This window comes from Camelus ferus, chromosome 4 (genome assembly GCF_009834535.1).
Source record: "Camelus ferus isolate YT-003-E chromosome 4, BCGSAC_Cfer_1.0, whole genome shotgun sequence".
In the NCBI taxonomy this organism is placed as follows: Eukaryota; Metazoa; Chordata; class Mammalia; order Artiodactyla; family Camelidae; genus Camelus; species Camelus ferus.
The window spans coordinates 13,253,321-13,274,023 of record NC_045699.1 but is presented as its reverse complement, the minus strand read 5'-3'; the positions used below and the strand labels follow the sequence as shown (position 1 = coordinate 13,274,023).

At 40.8% G+C, this 20,703-nt stretch overlaps 1 protein-coding gene across 2 annotated transcripts in view; it reads left to right on the top strand.

The window, feature by feature from the left end:
* The window catches only part of TEK (TEK receptor tyrosine kinase), a 90,609-nt gene that overhangs the window by 35,127 nt on the left and 34,779 nt on the right, over window positions 1-20,703 (top strand). For both annotated transcript variants that reach the window (XM_006189890.3, XM_006189891.2), the window contains exons 2-9: window positions 1,330-1,641; window positions 8,029-8,139; window positions 9,147-9,299; window positions 12,490-12,621; window positions 13,093-13,233; window positions 16,025-16,153; window positions 18,900-19,051; window positions 20,278-20,422. In XM_006189890.3, the coding sequence (XP_006189952.1) occupies window positions 1,330-1,641; window positions 8,029-8,139; window positions 9,147-9,299; window positions 12,490-12,621; window positions 13,093-13,233; window positions 16,025-16,153; window positions 18,900-19,051; window positions 20,278-20,422 (1,275 nt within the window). The remainder of the gene's footprint in view (window positions 1-1,329; window positions 1,642-8,028; window positions 8,140-9,146; window positions 9,300-12,489; window positions 12,622-13,092; window positions 13,234-16,024; window positions 16,154-18,899; window positions 19,052-20,277; window positions 20,423-20,703) is intronic.

Below are 20,703 nucleotides of genomic sequence, written 5' to 3'. Positions count from 1 at the left end.
TATTCAATTTCTTGTAATAACATATAATGGAAAAGAATCTGAAAAGAAAATATATATATATATACCTGTATATGCATAGCTGAATCACTTTGCTGCATGCCTGAAACTAACATTGTATATCAACTACATTTCAATAAAAAATTACAAACTAAATAAATTAAAATGAGATAATGGCACCTACCTCATAGGGTTATTGGGAGAATTTAATGATTATTAAATGAGATAACATATAGCCTGCACGAATAACTTTGTATCTACACAAAGGTCTCCAGGAGTTACTCATCACCAATGTGCTTGATCTGTCTAGTCTCCTGATCATTTTACATCGACTTGGGAATCAGCCATCACTGGAGCCAGAAAACATCCTCCAGTCTTGATATTTCCACATTCACTGAGGGGAGAGAATAGGAACAGATGCCATTTGCTCATCTTAGAAACTTTGGAAATGAGGAGAAGAAAGGGAAAGAGAGGGAGAGAGGAAAAGTGAGATGAGAGGGTTTCCTTTTCATAAATGTACTTTATCACTTATGGACTCAACCTTTAAGTTCAGGTAGGATTCTGTTTTTACATTTGGGAAGATTTGAGGTTTGGGGCTAGGTGTTCAGAAAACAGAATAAGGAGAAATTAAATAATGGTACCCCGTGTGTTGCAGACACCATGCTTGGCAGGTTGTGTACTTAATTTCATTTAATCTTTACAGGAGTCCTATAGGACAGATCTTTCAGCCTCATTTTAAAGATAAAGCTCAGAGGGAAATGCAGATCCCACTCAGTCCCTCTCTTGTGGAATTTACTACAAAATCAGGCAATACTTTAATAATGATGAAAGTCTGCAAAGTTAGTATATGGTATATGTAGTTGATACATTTCTTTATTATTGGGGTAGAACCACGTTATCATTGATTGATAATGATAAATAATAATGATAATTATTAATTATAATTTATAATAATGATACTGATGCCATTATCATGAGTTTACTTCAAATCAGCAAACATCTGCAGAATATCTAACTATTTCTCAGGCACTATAGTGGGTAATGATACCTAGTGCACGCCCTGTTTTGGGAATGGAGCATAACTGACAGTCCATTACAGCTATGGTGTACAGTGGGGCAGGAGTGGTTAGCAGGGTCCAGATGATAAAGAGTCTTGATGATGGTAAAGAGTTTGAGATCATGTCCTATGGAAGATAGGCACATGGTCAGAGTAGCATTTCAGAAAGGCTGCTCACACAGTTATTTTTAAACAAGGCTTTGTAAACACCAGCTTGTCCTGTGGGGCCATGTCAGTAACCTTCCTTATACATTATGCTTCCTTTTTACTTTTAGGAATGGTGGATGGTGCCATGGACCTGATCTTGATCAATTCCCTACCTCTCGTGTCTGACGCTGAGACATCCCTCACCTGCATTGCCTCTGGATGGCGCCCCCACGAGCCCATCACCATAGGAAGGGACTTTGAAGCCTTAATGAACCAGCACCAGGATCCACTGGAAGTTACTCAAGATGTGACCAGAGAATGGGCTAAAAAAGTTGTTTGGAAGAGAGAAAAGGCTAGTAAAATCAATGGTGCTTATTTCTGTGAAGGGCGAGTTCGAGGAGAGGCAGTAAGGATACGGACCATGAAGATGCGCCAACAAGGTAACAAGCCCCTTAGTTATGGGCAGACAAGGTCCATGGAGACACACACATGCCTCCTGTTTAGGCAGCTGCTCACTCAAGCTGAGCATGAGCTGCTTGAGGGTGGAGCTTGAAGACCTGGTCTGGCTCTTTCCAAGCATCTCTGTCTCTAGTCCACAGAGCATTAGAGATAAGAGATCATCCAGTCCAACTCCCTCACATACATCACTTTCACTAGACATTGTGTTCAGTTTATGAGATGAAATGAAACTTATCACATGTTCTCCTAAGGGCTCCATGGCCCTAATGGAGATGTGAACAGGTTACGTGTATACAGTATGACTCAGAGCAGCGAAGACAACTGTCCACTGCCAAATTGTGGGCTATTTTGAGCCTTCTCAATTGATTTTTTTTTTATTCTTTCCTTGTTTTCTTTGTCCTTCAGTATTCTTAGCAGAAGTTAATATATTCAGAGGAAAAATACAGTAGAAATTAAAAATTAAAAAGGGAAACATCTACCAATAACTCAGTTTGATTAGTTGCTCAGTGTATTAGTTGTCTCTTGATGTGATAATGCTTTGTAACATACAACCAAAACCACAGTGGCCTGCAACAATAAGCATTCATAGCTTGTGAGTCTGGGTCATCTGGGTTGATGAGGTGGCTCTGCTGATCTTGCCTGGGCTCTCTTGCATGTGTGAATATTGGTTGGCTGTAGACCTCTCAGGCTGGCATTGGGCCCACTTGGCTCTGTTCCATGTGACTGTTATCTGTTGGCAGGCTAACCTGGGTATGTTCTCCTGGAGATGGCATGGGTGCAAGAGAGCAAGTGGAAACACACAAGACTTCTTGAAACCTAGCTTCAGTACCATATATTCTCACCTCTGCCTCATTTTTACTGCCCAAAGCAGGTCAAGCAGCTGAGCCTAAAGTCAGAATAGGAGGATACTATACAATTCAATGGCAAACCATTCTTGGAGGGAGATCATGATTTAATTTTAGCACTTGTGTACCCAGGCCCAGCTCACAGAACACCAGAACTTTGAAGGAGGATGTTGAGAGCCTTCTGCAAAGGAGGAGTATTACTGCTTGCCACTGCCTCACAAAACAATGATGTGATGGAAACTTTCTCCCAAAGTAGAAGTGAGTCCCAAGCTAAGTCTTTAGGCCAGTCCACCAAACTCATGGTGGCTGGAGGAGGTGTCATTATAAACATTATGACTCTGTTCTGCCCCAAGGCTTCTAGATTTGGACAGGCAGGCAGACGTCTGGTGTTCTTGGTGCTGTCTGCTGGGAGGAAGTTACAGATTCCAGCAGAAATGACCTCTCCTTGTTCTTTCCAGAATGGTCTGGCCCCTCACCCCTTAGCCCCTTTCTCTGGGTTGGTCACACATAAAATGAAGTAGTCCTTGCCAAATTAATGTCATCATAACCACATGGAGCTGTGGATGGAGAATGTGTCACTTCATGAGATAATGACACTGTGAGCTCTTTAGAAATTGATTTTTAATTGTAAAACTGATCTGGATAAATAATACACCTCTGCCCATTTCTGATTGTCAGCTTTTTATATAGGAACTGTAGTTTTTAAATTAGTAATTGTCAAAGTTAATCATGCTTATAAAGTCGGTCTTCTTAAAATGCAGACTCAGATTCAGTAGGTCCTTGGGGAGAGTCCTGAGACTCTAACAAGGCTTCAGCTGATAAAGTGCCGCTGAGCCAAGGACCACACTTTGAGTAACAGTGGTTTAGAGTCAGCCCCTAGTTGAGGTCCACCGGAAATATTTCTTTGAATTTGATAATGGAGGTAATTAAAAGATTTGAAGGCAGCAGTCTCATTTGAAGGTCAAAGTGATAAAAACCATTATTCATGGCAAATGAAGGAAAAGGTTTTCTTAGCAAAACTGTAATATTCACCTTTAAATGACACCAGGCAAGTGGGAAAAGTGCACAACAGAAATTCCCAGGAACGCAGCTCTCCAGTGAGGGAAGAGAGGTGAAACAAAGGGATGTGCGGTGTGCCAAAGCTATCATGGCTGAAAAGTCAGCTCTATTATTTTTCACATGTGTCGTTTGGGATCTGACTTCTATAAAGAATTATGTCCATCTACTGACATGTCCACATTCTGAACAAAGATGATCTGAGGTTTGTGCCCTAGTAGTCTCACAGGAATGAAACGTGAAGTCCCCTTTCTGGGCTGTTCGGGGATTATCCTTGACAATGTATAAAAAAGAATCTGAAGAGCATACTAAACCAGAACGCTGGGAGTCAAAAATCAGCTGTAATGATGCCTCCAAAGTGAGGGTCCAGACCAGCATAGGTAAAGGTTGGTTTAAATTCAGTCAAGTGAGGCTAAGGCAGGCTTGGATAGTGAGAAACAGTGGAGAAAAGATGGCTTTTAGTCTCTTATTCTCCTGAATTTTCATTCTTTCTCCACCACTTAGCAGCTCTGTGCCCTTAGGCAAGTTATTCAACTTCTATTGGTCTCATTTTTCATCATCTGTGAAATGGGTAAAATAATACCTTCAAAAGTGTCCTAAGTTTTAAATGAGAATAAGATGGTATATTTAAGAAGCCAGCTCTCATCTTTGTATTTAAAATAAGATTTGATTTACACAGTAGATACGTTCCTGAAAGGTCGTGTGAGACCTCGCGGAGTAAGTTACATAATGATAACAATAGCCATTTGTAAATGGTGGGAATGGGGTTTGATGCCAAGTCATCCAGCTTCAGAGCCTGTATTCATTGTACTACTTTTTGTGTATTTCTCTCACTTAATGTTAACCACCCTCCCCACTTCTGAGCACTTGCTTTTTTTTTTTTTTTCTCTTTTTTTGTTTAAAAAATTTTTTTTGAAGTGTAGTTGATTTACAATGTTAGTTTCAGGTGTCTAGCAAAGTCTGAGCACTTATTTTATAAAGTACAGTGATGCTAATTGAAACCCTGAAAAGCAACCTAGGGCACAGAGTAGAGATTAGGGAGTGGAAGTCAGCCAGACATGGGTATGAGCCTCGTTCTGCCACCAAATGGCGTGACCCAGGGCAAGTTTCTTAAATCAGTTTGCTCATTTGAAAAAATAAATGAGGATAGAGATTTTACCACATACATCTGAGAATAAATGAGATCACCAACATTATCTGGTTCCCAGTAAATGTTCAATCATTATCATTATTTAGTGCCCCAAGTAAGCAGTAATTCAGTGGGACAATTAATTATCCTACTCAATTGTGGAAAATTTTAATATCTCATCTATTCATATAATTGTGGAGGCTTAGACAAAATAGAAAAATAGATAGTACTTTCTCTCCTATATTTTAATAGGAACATCATCTCAGGCTGTTGAACTGATTCTCATTCTTTCGTTGATCATCCAAAGGCTGAAATATGGTGCAAGGGAAGTGCTATCCTTTGTGGTGAGTCAAGAGAACCTCCAACACTATGTCTTCATGACACTATTAATTCCCTAGTAAGACATCATAGGAGCTCAGAAGGGCCTGCCTAGGGACACGGCAGGATAGGATAAACATCAGTATATTGCAGCTTGCTGCTGACTCGTGCATCTGGGGAGGAAGTGGAAAATCCATTTGAAATGTGCCAAAACACGGCTTAAATTGGCTCGCAGACTCTAAATGGCCGAAAGGTTTTTTTTTAATCAATGGCATCATCCAAAAAGTCAAAAGCAGTTAGTTTGAACCTCACTATAGATTCCATGTGGGGGTAGGGAGGTGTAAAAGAAGTTTGAAAGATTTTCACATCCAAAGATGTGTTTCAGAGTGTCCCATCAGAGGAAATAAAGGTTATTTTTCTTCCTATTTTCATTTGAGAAATAGCTTTACTTTAAGAACATCCAGTTTCCCAAACATGATTTGTGAAGTTGACAAAGAGAAGCCATTTGTATCAAAATAACTCAAACGAGCATGTTAAAAGTATAAAGGAAATAGGAAAATTTGAAATCACATTCATGCATTTATTCTTTCATTCCACATTTGCAACTTTATATACATTGCTATGTAATTTAGTCTTTACCAAATGCATATCTGGTGAAGACTATTATGACCTCTTACTTATAGATAAGTCTTATAACTATTATAACTTAGACACATTCATATACCTAGTTCCTCGTGTTGGACCTGGGATGAACTCAGGCCTAATCCCAGGGGCCTGGTCCTAACCACAACCCTGTGCTGCCTTTCAAAACCATCGTGAACCTACCTTCCTGGAACACTCAGCCTAGTAGGGGGAGATGCACTATGAGTGGGGCTCTGATGGGGAAGTGCAGGGTATATGGAGGACAGAAAGGGGCACTTAATCTGGACTCCAGGATCATGTGAGGCCCCTGGAGAAATTGACATCTAAAAGGAGACTGATGAATGGGTAGGACTTGGTGAGACACAGGGGAAAGGAAGGAGCAGAAGAAAAGGGAGAAAGCTCATGACTTGGATGTGAGTGATCACATGATCTCTTGGAGGCACTGAGTATGGCTCAGAATGCCTGGAAGCGAGAACTAAGGATGTGGATCTGGAGTCTGATGAGTCTGGAGAGCTGATGTCTGGAACAAGTGTAGAGGTCTGGAGTTTTGTCTCAGCTTCCACTCTTACTCACTGTTAGGCCTTGGGGAAGGGATTCAGTCACCCTTAACTCTTTCTCCCACTTTGATAGACTGTGGATATCTTGTCTTCACAGGGCTGTTATAAAATTATACAAAATAATAATGGACATAAGATGATGTTATTACTCTCTTGATCCTTATTTATCATTAAATAAAGGAGATGACTGAAATTTAGCTCAATTATTCTTCATCCATGAGAAACATCTTTGTTTATAACCTTTAATACCTCGATTTTCTTCTCCATCTCTTAAGGAATGAGTGAGTTGTGTTTTTAATTCGGGTCTGTGAATGAATTAGCCAATCTAAGTGACCTTGAGCAAGTCATCTTCTAATCTAGGCCTTAAGCAATCTCATTTGTAGAATAAGGTGGTAAATAGCCTATGAAATGCCTCTGGAGCCAAGCTGCTTTCTTCAAATCCTGGCTCTCCCTTGAACTTGCCGTATAATCTTGACCAGTTTATTTAACTTCTCTGTACCTTGATTTCCTCATTTGTAAAATTAGGATAATTGTACTACCTATCTCATAGAAATATTGAGAAAATTAAATGTGTCAAGTGCTGAGAACAATACCTGGTCCACAGGTGCTTATTGTTTTCATGATCCAGTTAAGTCACATGACCTCAATCTCTGTGTACTATGTACAAGCCACACTCCATCAGGAAGCCCAAGGTGCAGTGCTGGCTTGTGGACACTTTTCATTAGTCCTTAGTAGGTAACAATCAACCCAGAGACATAAATCAGTGCAGGAGGTGGCAAGCTGGGCAGCAGTGGAACTCTGATGTGACTGTATTCTGACCCAAGAAAATAGGGAGTTTAAAAGGCAGAGTCTGAATTAATAAGGAGCCACAGTGTGGGGAAAAAGAAAAGCCACATTGGAGTTAAGCCTAGTGGGGAATCTGGGTTCCTTTTCAGAATACAATGCCGAGTGAGAAGTCCCATGGTCAGCTGAACAGTCTTCACACAAAGGAGCAGAAAATATAAACAAACCACATAGAGAGGAACAACAGCATAAAATGGTCAGGAAAAGTTCTCACAGGAGCCCAGGAGTATGTCACAGAGGGCAAGAGCTGTCATCGAGATTGCTGAATGAAGTACCTGGTCAGTGTGAGAGGGAGCCTAGGGAAGTGCCCCCCTCCAGTCCCCTACCTGCCTTCCCTGCATGGTTGGGTTGGGCCACTTTCGTACCGTTGAGAAGGCTGCCACTCATGGCCTCGCTGCGCGTGTCAGCACAGCGGTGTGGCCTTTGTTTATGTTTGGGAAGGATACTAACCTCTTCTAAGCCCCCAGGGGTTTGGCAGACATCATTTAATGTCCCTAACAACTGTTTATGGTTGTTACTTTTACTTCTAAGTTACAGATAAGGAAGCTGAGATGGTCAGAAGTGAAGTAACTCACTCCAAGGGGTTCAGTAAGTGGCAGAGGGTGGCGTTAAGCCCAGGGCTGTCTTATCCCAGAGCTCACAGTGCTCTTTGATCTACACCATTCTCCCTCTGGGTCTGCTGGGGCCACCTGGGACCACGTGGGTCTACGTGGGGCCACATCACCACCTGCACTACAGCATCTATGTGGGAGTCTTGCAGGGCACCACATGTGGGCAGCAGGTGCTGAGGAGAACAAGCGGATGTATCTAAAGCCTGGATCCTTCTGAGCATGGTGCAGAGGCATCTTCTGCCCTCACAGGATAGCTCTCTAAGCCATTGTGCCAGGCAGGCCTCCTCTTCTGATTCAAAGTTCAGTTGTTTGTGGAAAAAATGTGTGACCTCGTTTTCTCATTTGTTTTTTCTCTCTCTTTGGAAAGCCTCCTTCCTTCCAGCGACTTTAACTATGACTGTGGACAGGGGAGACAATGTGAACATATCTTTCAGAAAGGTATTGATTAAAGAAGAAGATGCAGTGATTTACAAAAATGGTGAGTATGTGCTTTGTTTCACTCCAGCCCTGTAGTGTGAGACATTAGATAGCACAAAATATATTGGGTCATTATCTTATTGCAGTCGCGAGGGCAGATGTTTGAAATGAAGCTGCTGTGATACAAGCTAATCAGATTCTGTGATGGAAGCTGTCTTAGGCAATGTGTTTGGATACTTAAGTAAATTAAAGTGGAGATTTATATACTGTATCACATGTGAATATACCTACATTGTACATTTATGAGTGTACAGTATGAATTATGAGTGTGCAATAGAACCACATCATGATGTGATAGGTGGGGTCTCAGCGCTGCCATGTAAAATGTGAGGCTGTTTGTTTGCAAGGAAATGACCAGAGTGAGAATGGAAAGCCAGCTGGAGGGTGGGCAGAAGGGTATAGCTCAGTGCTTAGCGTGCACAAAGTTATGGATTCAATCCCTAGTACCTCCATTAAAAAGTAAATAAATAAACCTAATTACTACTCCCCCCCAAAAACAAAGTAAAAAAGAAGACCGATTGGTGGTAGTTGTAGGGGGCCAACTGTGCAATCCAAATCTGTCTAGGTCCAACTACAGTTTGGCTCCACATGGTGGCAGTTGCCTGGTCCAGCTGATATACTGATGGGGACATTTCTAAGTCCTGTGGGTGGATAATACTTACAGATTAGTGATTCTAGATAACTCTTAATTGATTAGTTGACAGGGTTACCTGACATTTCCCCCAGCTTTGCGTGTTCATGTCTCCCTGCAGAAGTTAAGGATTTTACCATCTTCATGTGTCTGGTGGTAGATCCCATAGACTAACCTATGTGCTCTAACACTGTACTTTTCTCAACTTTTGGGAGAGCATTGAATAGCTCAGCCTTTTCATTCTTTTCCCACATCCAATATGCTAGAGCATATTTTCTAGATCAGCTCCGGGAAAGCTGACCAAGTGGAGGGACCAGACAAGGAAGGGAGGGGTGTTTTGAGTGTGACCGATTGTTCTCCACTCCTCTCCCTTGCAGGTTCCTTCATCCATTCAGTGCCCCGGCACGAAGTACCTGATATCTTAGAAGTGCATCTGCCTCATGCTCAGCCCCAGGATGCTGGAGTGTACTCGGCCAGGTACATAGGAGGAAACCTCTTCACCTCGGCCTTCACCAGGCTGATAGTCCGGAGTAAGTGATTGAGAGGCCACCATCTGGGGTGGCTTAGTTGTTAGGATTTTTATTGCAAGTAACAAAACTGACTCTAGCTACTTAAGCAAAAATCAGGGATTAGTTGGAATTATGCTAAGGACTTAAAAAAAACTGATGGAGTTGCTGACAAGGAAGTTCTAGAAGAGACAGACTCAGGGAAGACCTGGGGCTCAGCGCTGGGGAGGGAAGTTGGACTTTCTCTCTAGGATGCTACCATTATCCAAACTTAGCTTCAACGAAGTTTCTTTTACTCCTAAATGTTGAACTCTCAGGATAGAGAATCAGATTGGCCTACATATGTCAGATGTCTGCTCACCTAGACCAATGAACTGTAGACAAGGGTGGAGCCTCATAACATAGTGTAAACACTAGGACCACACACGTGAATAGCAGCAGTGTCCCCGCACAAAATGGCAATCACTGTGAGCTGAACAGTTCCTGAAAAGTGTCTGCTACGGGGGGAGTTGGGACTTCTGGGTTGGCCTAATATCTAATTAAACCTTAAGTCTCCTATAAATCCCACACTTTACAGATCATTTAACTCTCAGATGTGATTTCTGTTTCCATGTCTGAAAAATGCAACAGTTAGAACTAATGAAAACTTTTTCCCCCCATTAGAACTATTAAAGTGGAGAGTAACTGTTGCCAGTAGTTCTTACAAAAAATTGATCTACAGAAAGCAAAAAAAAAATAAAAATAAAAATTGCCCTGGACTTTTCCCAGTTATGCCAGGTATTCATGATATTAAATGAGTATCAGGCCTTCAGGTCTAAGTACTTGCGATGCTCTGTCATTCCTCTAATGATTAGTATCCCTAACTCATGAAGAGTACTTACTTTGCTTTGCATTATATTCATTCATTCATTCATTCATTCAACAAATCTATATTGATTACACGTCTCTGCCTGGCATTGTGTTGGTGTTGAGAATACAAGAAATTAAGATGAATCACTGCCCCTTGGGTAATTCCTAAGCAGAGCAGGTACATAAGTAAATAGATAAACAGACATTGCAGTATGACAATAGAAGTATGAAAAGTGTGGTTCATCTAGTTTGGGCAGGTGAAATCCCTTTCATTGCTCTTCACTCATGGAGAGTCTGAATGGTAAGGACACAGTTTGCATTCATTTCATTAAGATGGTCTCTCCAGTATGATATAGCACCATGGACCAAGGGTACTCAGAGTCTGGGGTAAACTGGCAGATTTTCAAGCAATATCAGACACATTAGATGTTGATATATGGTAAAAGGTTTAAAGCTTTTTTTTTTAATGTCAGAAAAACCAAAAACCACATGACTTAGCATAGACTAGAATTTAAGATTCCTTTGAACTTTTAAGATAAAGCAAAAGATTTCAGACACATTTTGATCTCCCACTTGTCTTCTTTTCAATTGCTAGAAGCACATTTATTCTCCTTTGCTCTTGTTTCAATAAAACTGTTTGAGAAGCAGTGCTACTATCTAAAATTATTCTAAGAACGCTTGAGTTGGGCCACAACCATCCCATTTAAAAGTATTTTTCCCCAATTTGACCTCTTTGATGTTTAGTAAGAAATGAAGAACCACTGAAGGCATTTGTCCATTTCTCCCAATGATCTCTCTAGGAAGAACTGTTCCCCAGGAAGAGTCAGTGCTTGCAGACTGTGTATTAAAAATCGAACTTGTTTTATTTATAGGATTTCTTTTCAGCATAAATTCTCTCCATGACAAGAGATTTCTCAAAAGCATTAGCTTTATACGATTTCTCCCTGTTTGCCATGGATTTAATAGTTTCCTAAAATACAAAATCATAAGGCTTTTGAAGAAAATAACAGAAGCCTGACTGTATACTTGTTCCTTATCTTTGAACTCTTTTCCTGGCTTCTGCATCCCTGAGAGATCACCCAATTATTTCCTTGAGCTTAATCCTTTCCTCCTTCCCAAGATTAGGAGTGAAGTTGGGGCAGGGCTACAATAGGTACAGGGCTAGAGACATGGTCTGATGTAACAGGAAGCCCACTTTCTTCATCATTGTCTACCATCATTAGTTTTCAACATGTGAGGATCATCTGTGGTCTGGCTCTCAAGAAATCACTAATTGTGCAGAAGTATTTTTCCCTTCGTGCAAATATTAACTTTGAGGCATTTTGTAGCTTTATCTGTTAAGTAGATGCCTGTAAGACTGGGTCTGTGTTGACAGTCTTCCTGATTTAGAGAAAATACTGATAACCAGGAGTTCTTGCCAAGAATATTATAAGCTGTCGGCACAGGTCCAAGCTTACCACCGTGAGACTGATATTCAGGGACAAAGACATTAGTTCCTTTCAGAAGAAAAATTAAACTAAATTCCTGACCACAAAAGATCACTCCACCCCACTCCCCCTGAGTTTTCCTTATATCAGAAGATACGCTTGGACCGAATTAACAATCTAAAAATCACCAAGTGCTGGAGAGATGGAACCAAGAAATATGAATCTAGAAGCATTTTACCATTGTTGTACTTTAGGTTTTGTGTATCTTGTTTCCCTTATTACATGTTTTGTACCTGAAAAATAGGTGGGTGCTTCTAGGTCCTGCTTCCCCTTTAGCTGTATCCCCTCTCCACATACTTGAGACTGGCCGTTCTCAAACTCTGGTGTGGCTCAGCATTACCGGAAACAATTGCAAAGCATAGATTGTTGGGCTACCTCCAGAGTTTCTCATTCAGTAGGTCATGGATGGGAGTCTGGGATTTACACTTCTAACAGATTCAGGTAATGGAAAAGATACTGGTCAGGGGTCACACTTTGAAGACCATTACTCTAGTCTAACTGTACCTCTGGCTCCCCAGACGTGCCATGCTTTCTTCCTGACCTTGCCTTTGCCTAGAACACTCTCACCAGCCCTACCTTCTTTGTCACGTAGCTGGTCCTGCAGATTCAGCTCACCTACCACCTCCTCTGGAAAGCCTTCCTTTATGCCCTCTCCCAACCCTTAGATGGAATTAGGTATTTCTGTCTTTGTCTCTGTCATTATTTTCCATCACTTGTCTGCTTCCCACATTGGACTCTTAGCCTTTAGAGAGCAGAGATGGTGTTTTATTGATCTTCATTCACCAATGTCCACTCAGATGACTAACATGTATCAGGTGCTCAATACAGCTTTGTTGAATGAATATGCTTTACTCACCATAGTCTCCTCTTAACAAAAGGATGTGAAGCTCAAAAGTGGGGACCTGAATGTAACCGTGTCTGCACTGCTTGTATGAACAATGGTATCTGCCATGAAGATACAGGAGAATGCATCTGCCCTCCTGGGTTTATGGGAAGAACGTGTGAGAAGGGTAAGTCAAGAATACTTGATGAGTAACTTGTGGATTTAAAAAGCCATCATTGCTGGATTAGAATTTTAGATCTGGACACTGTTGGGAATGGAAGCTGACTGATCTCTGTGAGGCCATATTGTACCTTTGTGTGAATTCAAAAAAGGTACCCTTTCTCCTTATTGTCAACCACTGGAGAGTTGTAATAATTGTACAGATCTGTGGCATCTATGATGTGAATGTTACTCGCTAGGTTTGTGCAGTACCCAACCTGCACGACTAGGGGTTGTAGCTCCAATGTCCTTTCCATGAGGCAGTTTCGTTTTTGGGCAGTAAAATGGGCCATAAGGGTATGTTCACCCTGCCTATGCCACAGCAGAGATTTGATTATCTTCTGTGTTCAGTGGTCTAGGAGAGACCCTTTAAAAGAAGAATCATGCGTTTCAAGAGGTTGCATATTAGACTCTGAATTATCTTTTTCTCACCTCAAAGCTTGTGAACTGCACACATTTGGCAGAACTTGTAAAGAAAGGTGTAGTGGACCAGAAGGATGCAAGTCCTACGTGTTCTGTCTCCCAGACCCGTATGGGTGTTCCTGTGCCACAGGCTGGACGGGTCTGCAGTGCGATGAAGGTATGTACCTGTCACACTCCTGAAGAGAAGAGGTTCTAGCAGCTATACCTTGGAGATCTGACTTACTGAAATCATAGTGTAAGACATACCTGGACTATTCAGTCAACAGTCCATTGCTAAGCAGAGGGTCTTGAATCACAGATCTTTTCATCCAAAGTTAATTAAGCTTTCATAGTAAGATTCTGGACCTCATGGAAAGTGCTTCTCATACAAATCAACTGGGGATCTTGTTAAAATGCAGATTCTGATTTAATAGGTCTGGACTGGAACCTGAGGGTCTACATTTCAGGCTCCCAGGTGGTGCTGATGATGTTGGTTTTCAGACCACACTTGAAGTTGGAAAGCCATAGAAGATTTGTTTTTTGGTTTTTTGTTTTGTTTTGTTTTGTTTTCAGTGCATCCAAAATATTGGTCCTTTTAGGTCAGATCCAGAAGGATCTGGGATTTGAAAATTGAGGAAGTTAAGATCCTACCTTCCATGGACCTTTCTCAAGCTGTACTAACTTCACCTACTCAAAGATTCCTTCTGCCTTTTCTAAAATACACTTTCCCATTTGATGAGGCTCAGAGGTATATGTTTCCCATTTACTTTCTAGTATGCATTTCACATTGACTATTACACAGTAGCTTAACATGAACCTGTGGCCAAATATGCTAGACCTTCCCTAACGAATGCTACCGTGGTGAATTAGCCAGAGCGCAAAAGCGTTTCAGTATTTACCTCACAAAGCCAACTTTTTCCATATCTGGCACTGTTGGAAGTTGTTGTGAAGTCCCTAGCAACTTAATAACAATGCTCTAGGGCAGAGAAGTTCATTAGAAATAAAAACAAGCCACATGTGTAATTTAAAATTTTCTAGTAGCCACCCTAAAAAAGTAAAAGAAGCAGGTGAAATAATTTTAATATTTCAGTTAACCAAACATATCAAAAATATTATCATTTCAACATGTAATCAATAGAAAAAAAGCATTAATGAGAAGTTTTACATTCCTTTTGTTGTACTAAGCTGTGAAATCTCAGTTTGGACTAACTACATTTTAAGTGCTCAGTAGCCATCCATGGCTAGCAGCTACCATACTGGAAAGCTTAGCTCTAGGAGCTTGGAGTAAGAGGGCAAAGAGGAGAGTTACACAAAAGTAAGCTTCAGCTACCTGTAAAACCTCCCTCAGTTCGTCTAAATGCTATATCTGCGTCCGTGGAACATTAAAGGAACCATAGCAGTGAATGAATCCCACGTGGTCTCAAAAATGTACACCTTAAAGTAAAAGGTGCTTCCAAGTAGGTGCAGATCCACTTCCTCTTTAGAGAAAGAATATGTTAAAAATCATATGTAAATTTAAAAAACATGTGCAAATGCGAACACTTTGCTAGGGCCCAGAAGGGATGCATGCACGTGAGGAGTCTAGAACATAAGCTTCATCACCTTCCTAGTGAATATAGACCCAGGCTTATAAGAGTACACTTTTTAACTCTTCCCAGCGCATGCCTGGCTCAAGAAATCACTAAAATTTTATGAACTGAAATATTTTAGTATTCTCCCAGACTCCTTCCTTGGACCTCCAATTACATGTGTATTAGACCCTTTGATATTGTCCCTTAGGTCCCTGAGGTGCTAATAATTTTTTTCTAACTTTTTCCCTATCTAAGTTCTTTAAACTGGGTATCTAGTGATCTATCTTTAAGTTAATTGACTCTTCTACCATTTTCTTTCTGTTGCTAAGTCAATAAGTGATATCTTTATTTCAAATATTGTGTTAATCAGTTCTAGAATGTCTTTTTGGTTGTTTTTTATAGTTTATATTTCTCTGCTGAGATTTCTCATTGTTTCATTTGTTGTGAGCATATTTCCCTTTACTTCACTGAGCATAATTCTTATAGTTGCAGTTTCCAATATCTGGGTCGAGGTTGGTCTCTGTTGATTTTCTTTTCTCTTGAGAATGGGTCAGAATTCTCCATTTCTTTTATGTTGATTGTATTTTGAACATTGTGGATATTACATTGAGGAGACTCTGGAGTATGATATATTCCTTTGAGGAATGTTGGCTTTGTTTTGTTATATTCTATGAGGCAATCAACTTGGTGTGACTCAAACTGCAAACTCTGACTCTTAGGCATCAACTCAAACTCAGTTCATTCCTTTTATCCTTAGCTGGGCTGCTTTGAGTCTGCACTTAACATGTGTAGTTCAGAGGCCAGCCAAAGATTTAGGACTGTCTCTTTCTTGTTTTCCCTTTCTAGATTTTCCCTCTCACTTTCCAGTGGCTGTAGTTGCCCTGACTCTGTCCTCCAGTTCTTCAGGGTCAGGTTTCCTTTGGAGTTTTAGCTTCCCCACATAGCGTCAACTGTACTCAACCATTAGACTAAAAGCTGAAAAATAGAAAGCACACTGTTTACCCTTTTCCAAATTTCAGTTCTTCTCGGTACCTGCCTGGTCAGTCCCCATCTCTCTTAAGTGTTTTCAGGTAGTTGTTTTTAAAATAGAGTTGTTATTTCTGAGAAGAGTGGCCTGATAGGAGCTTATTTAGCTCTCCTGGAAGCAGAATTCCCCAACCCTTTAATTTCCAGGTAATTCAGATAAATAATGCAGATAAACCATACACTACCTTATATGAATCAACAAGGTTGATAGCTCAAAGAGGAAAATAAACGTAGCCACCTATAGCCTGAGTTTTCATCCTTCCCCTATATTTTTTTTTTTGTATCTTGTAGCCATTTTCAGGGACCTTAATGACCTCAATGTCTTTAAGCCTTCCCCTATATTAACACTGGTTTTTGTTGCTTTTGTTACAGCATGCCAGCCTGGTTATTATGGGCCAGACTGTAAGCTTAGGTGCAGGTGCACCAATGGGGAGATGTGTGATCGGTTCCAAGGATGCCTCTGCTCTTCAGGACGCCAAGGAGTCCAGTGTGAGAAAGAAGGTAAAGCAAGGTAACACTGTAGTCAGGACCATGTTCAGCATGTCTGAACCAAGTTTTTCTGCCATAATTCTTGCCGCAATAGCCCAAGATTCTCAAATTCCTTCTCCTTCCATCCGGAGGTAGGGAAGAATGTATCCCAAGTTCTAAAGGACAGCTTTCTGATTCTTTTCTGTGGGCTCTCCCACTGGCCTTTCCACTAGGAATTAATCTGTGCTCTTTGTAGCACAGTAAGTGGTAACTGGCCAGCTGAGAGCTCTGTCTGCCTCTTCTGCTCCCTTCTCTAGGACCAGCCTTTTCCCTGGATATGCACAACAGGGAAAGAATTACATTGAAAAGAAAGATGCAGAGAAAGAAAAAGAAAAAATGTTCTCAAAATTAAATCTTAAATAATTCCAGTTCAGAATTAGCATAGAGCAGAGGTCAGCAAATCTGACGAACAAATCAAATCTGGCCTCCTATCTTTTTTAAAAAACAGTTTTAATGAGAGAGAATTTTTATACCATGAAGTTTATCCCTTTAAAATACACAATTCAATGCTTTACAGAGTTGGGCAACCATCACCATAATCTAATTTTAGAATATTTTCATTTTACCAAAAGAAATTATGTGCCTATTAGTAGTAACTCCCATTCTCCCCTCCTCCCAGACTATTAATTTACTTTCTGTCTGTACAGATTTATTTAGTCTTGTCCTTTCCTATTCTATAAATGGGATCATATAATATGTAGTCTTTCGTGGCTGGCTGTTTTCACTTACCGTATTGTTTTGGAGGTTATCTTTTTTGTAGCACCTATCAGTACTATATCTCATTCCTTTTTATTGCCCCACCATCTGTTGTTATAAAAAAATGTATTGGAACACAGCCATGCCCATTTGTTTACAATATATTGTGTGGCTGCTTTTACACTGTAACAACAGGGTTGAGTAGTTACCACAGAGAACACATGGCTTGCAAAACTGAAAATACATAATATCTAGTCTTTAAAGAAATTTGGCTAATCCCTGCCCCCAAATATACTTTTTTTAAATGAAAAGCAGCATATTTTCATGTACTTTCAAAATTAAAAATAATAAACATACATTAATTTTTCAATCAATCAAGGATAAATTGCATACAATCAGTGGTATCTACTCTGAAATCTATATGCAGAGTGGTAAGACATTGAGTTTTTCTCTGTGACTTTGAAAAACTGAAACAAATATGGGGGAGCAGGGGAAATAACCAACATTTGTTTTGTCAAAGACTTGAGTTTGTCAGCTTTCACTTTCTCTTCCTCCCCAGTGTTTGGGCTTTGATTCAGGGTGGGAATCTGGGAGGGTCTAGGAAGGGAAAGAAACATTGTGGGGCTAACAGAAGTTGGATTCAAACTGGGCAGCTAACAAGCTTAAGGATTTGAATTTTCTATTTCACTTCTTCCTTTCTGTTCTAAGGCTGATGTTGCAAAAGATGTGAGGATCTCAGACTTAGACCCTGACCACCTCCCCAACCCTGGGCTTTCAGGGAACAGCCCCTATTCCCTAACATGCTCTCCCACCCTCCACCTGTACATCCACCTCCACCTCCACTCAACTGCAGAAAATTCAAGGGGACAGTGAAGGAAAGACTTGGTTTGAAAGTATCAAAGCAACTTCGAAGAATTATTTGAGCTGATGAATTTGGCAAATTTTCTAATCGTGGTCTCTCCAAGTCTGCAGATATATCCAGGAATTACCTCTGTGGTTATTAGACCTTTTTCCTTCCTGTCTCTTACACTTTACCTGTTTCACCCCAGGCCTGAGAAATAGGATATCAATATAAAATACCAATGTTGAGGTGTTTACGTCGACCCCACCTCCCACCACTGATATGGAACTGCACATAAGTGACTGCCGTTCTTTGCTGGAAGGGACTAAGCCACTTTTCCAGTATGTTTCACTGAAATGTTTTAAGGGCATCTCCATCTCCTACATTCTTTACTAAATGTTGGACTGTTTTCAGTCATGCCTTACATTTAGTTATAAATGGTCCAAAATTCTCTTAAGACCCTACAGTTCAGAATAAAATGGTTGTATTTCAGGATTATTCATTCTCCACTATGAATGTATCAGGCAAGGAATCCTGATAACTTTGTTAATACTCGAGACATTTTTTTTTTCTTTCCATATTGGCAGCAATGTTTTTGACTTGGTTGTTGACTAGAGATTGATTTAGGGAGTTTTATTCCTTTTTACTTCTTGGATATAAGTGTGAATATTATTCATTGTCTGCCACTTGCAGACTTCCCAATCAGTGAGACATCTCATATAACAGAACTGATGATGACACTGTTTTTCAGGGGGCTTACAGGGTGGAAGAAGAACTAGTCTCTAGTTTCGGTTTTTGCTTTTGTTTTTGTAAAAATTTTCACAAGAAGCAAGAGAGGGACTGAACGGTAGAGCCTGCAGGGATGTGGTAGTGATGGTCATTTCCATACTGAGATTGTACTTCCTAGGTCCACTGAGAAAATACACCATTTTGGTGAAGAGTGTGGATTCTGGATTTTTAAAGATCTGAGCATGAATCTGGACTCTGAGCTTCAGCCTCCAAATCTGCAAAATGTGAACCACAACAGCACCCACCCCACAAGTTTATGATGGGATGATAAAGCAATATAATATTTGCCAAGCTTTTCCCCAGTGTATGACTTGCTAAATGGTAGTTACTTTTATTATTTCTGTTTCTGCTCTGTTAAGGATTAGATTTCACAGTGTTGCTTCCTTCATTTAGGCTTGCCAAGGATGACCCCAAAGATAGAGGATTTGCCAGATCACATAGAAGTAAACAGTGGTAAATTTAACCCCATCTGCAAAGCATCTGGCTGGCCGCTACCTGCTAATGAAGAAATGACCCTGGTGAAGCCGGATGGAACAGTGCTCCATGTAAGAGTTATTCTTAATCTGCCCTCCTGACATCCCAGATGCTCTCAGTGTAGCAATCACCCTGCCACAGGCTGGATTCCATTCAGGCCTTGCATCCTCCTAAGCTAGGGTGTTAGCTTTGTCAAAAAGAAGAGTGTTCAGCATAATCCATTTGACTTTAGATAGACCTGATCCCACATCTCCAACTCATAAACCATGATCCACAGAATCCCTTAGGTCTGAACGCCTACCTTGGATCTCTCGCCCCTGCACTTTGTCCTCATTGCTGATGCTTACCATGGGTTAGGGTGCTATCACAGCACTCTTCTTTGATGGAAAGGACTAAGCTACTTTTCCAATATATTTCCCTCCTCTCTCCCAACAATCCCAAATGCAGCAGAAATAGCAACCACCTCAAATTTCTGTGTCACAAGTGATCCTCAGGAAATTGATGTATTTTCTGATCTAAAGATTTTTAAATAGTTGTCTTGTTTTTCTCTCAAAGATGATTGAAAATCCACTTGACCAGAAGGTAGATCCAAGTGACCTCTTGGGGGCAGGATATCTCAAATGTTCATATATCAGATGTTCCTGATTCTATTCAAACAATCCGTTAGGTAGTAGAAGCCAACTCACAGCTTCCAAAATCTTGTTGGCCTTTCCATGAGTTAGTGGAAGTAACAGCTACCATCCAGTGAGGGCTGACCATCTGTGCACAACTTACTTAACCTTCCCCGTCCCCTTTTTGCAGAAGTAGAAACTGGCTGGGTAAAGTTAAGTAACAACGGAATTAGACAAAAGTAGCAGAGCTGGGATGTGAACTCAGGTCCAGGAGTCTTCAGAGCCCTGGCTTTTTCCAAGATCCCATACGCAGCAGTCCCTCAAACACTTTATGAAGCCATTCTGTTTTGTCACCCAGCCATTGCTGGTTTCAGACAAGAAAGGAACAAATGTTACCAGAAGCAGTTGAGAAGGAATTAGACTTTATGCTCGTAAGTGTTTACCCCACACTTCCAAACACACAAATACAACAGCAGGATCTGCAAGGGCGTCAATCCAACATAAACTCTCAGGGCTACTACAATAGCCTTGGAAGTAAGCCAGTGCTTATACAAGAATTGCACTGAGCTTCTTAATCTCTCCTAGAAAACTTCTTATTTAACAAAGAGATGGGGTCAGTGTTATGGACCTTTGTGTTTATACCTCTCTAGAAGCTTTTTTTTTTTTTTTGTATTTGACCCTTCTAGCCAGAAGACTTTAATCACACGGGTCATCTCTCGGTGGCCACCTTCACTATCCACCGGATCCTGCCCCCTGACTCAGGAGTCTGGGTCTGCAGTGTGAACACAGTGGCTGGGATGGTGGAAAAGCCTTTCAACATTTCTGTTAAAGGTAGGCTCCATTTTCCAGGGGAAGAGCTGTATCCTTGATGGCGCTTTGTTTATGTACATAATCGCTGGGTGCTGCTCCTGGGTAGAAATGCTATCTGACCACTAAAATGCCTTTTGGATATTCTCCAGGATACTAAGCCTTAAAAAAAAAATTATGTGCATTAACATGGAAAGGAGGGATAAAGTATATACCTTTGCAGTCACATACCACTGGGTTTGATTTTTATCCCTAACAGCTAGTAACCTTGGGTGTGGCCCTGAGCAAATGAATTTAGCCTCTCT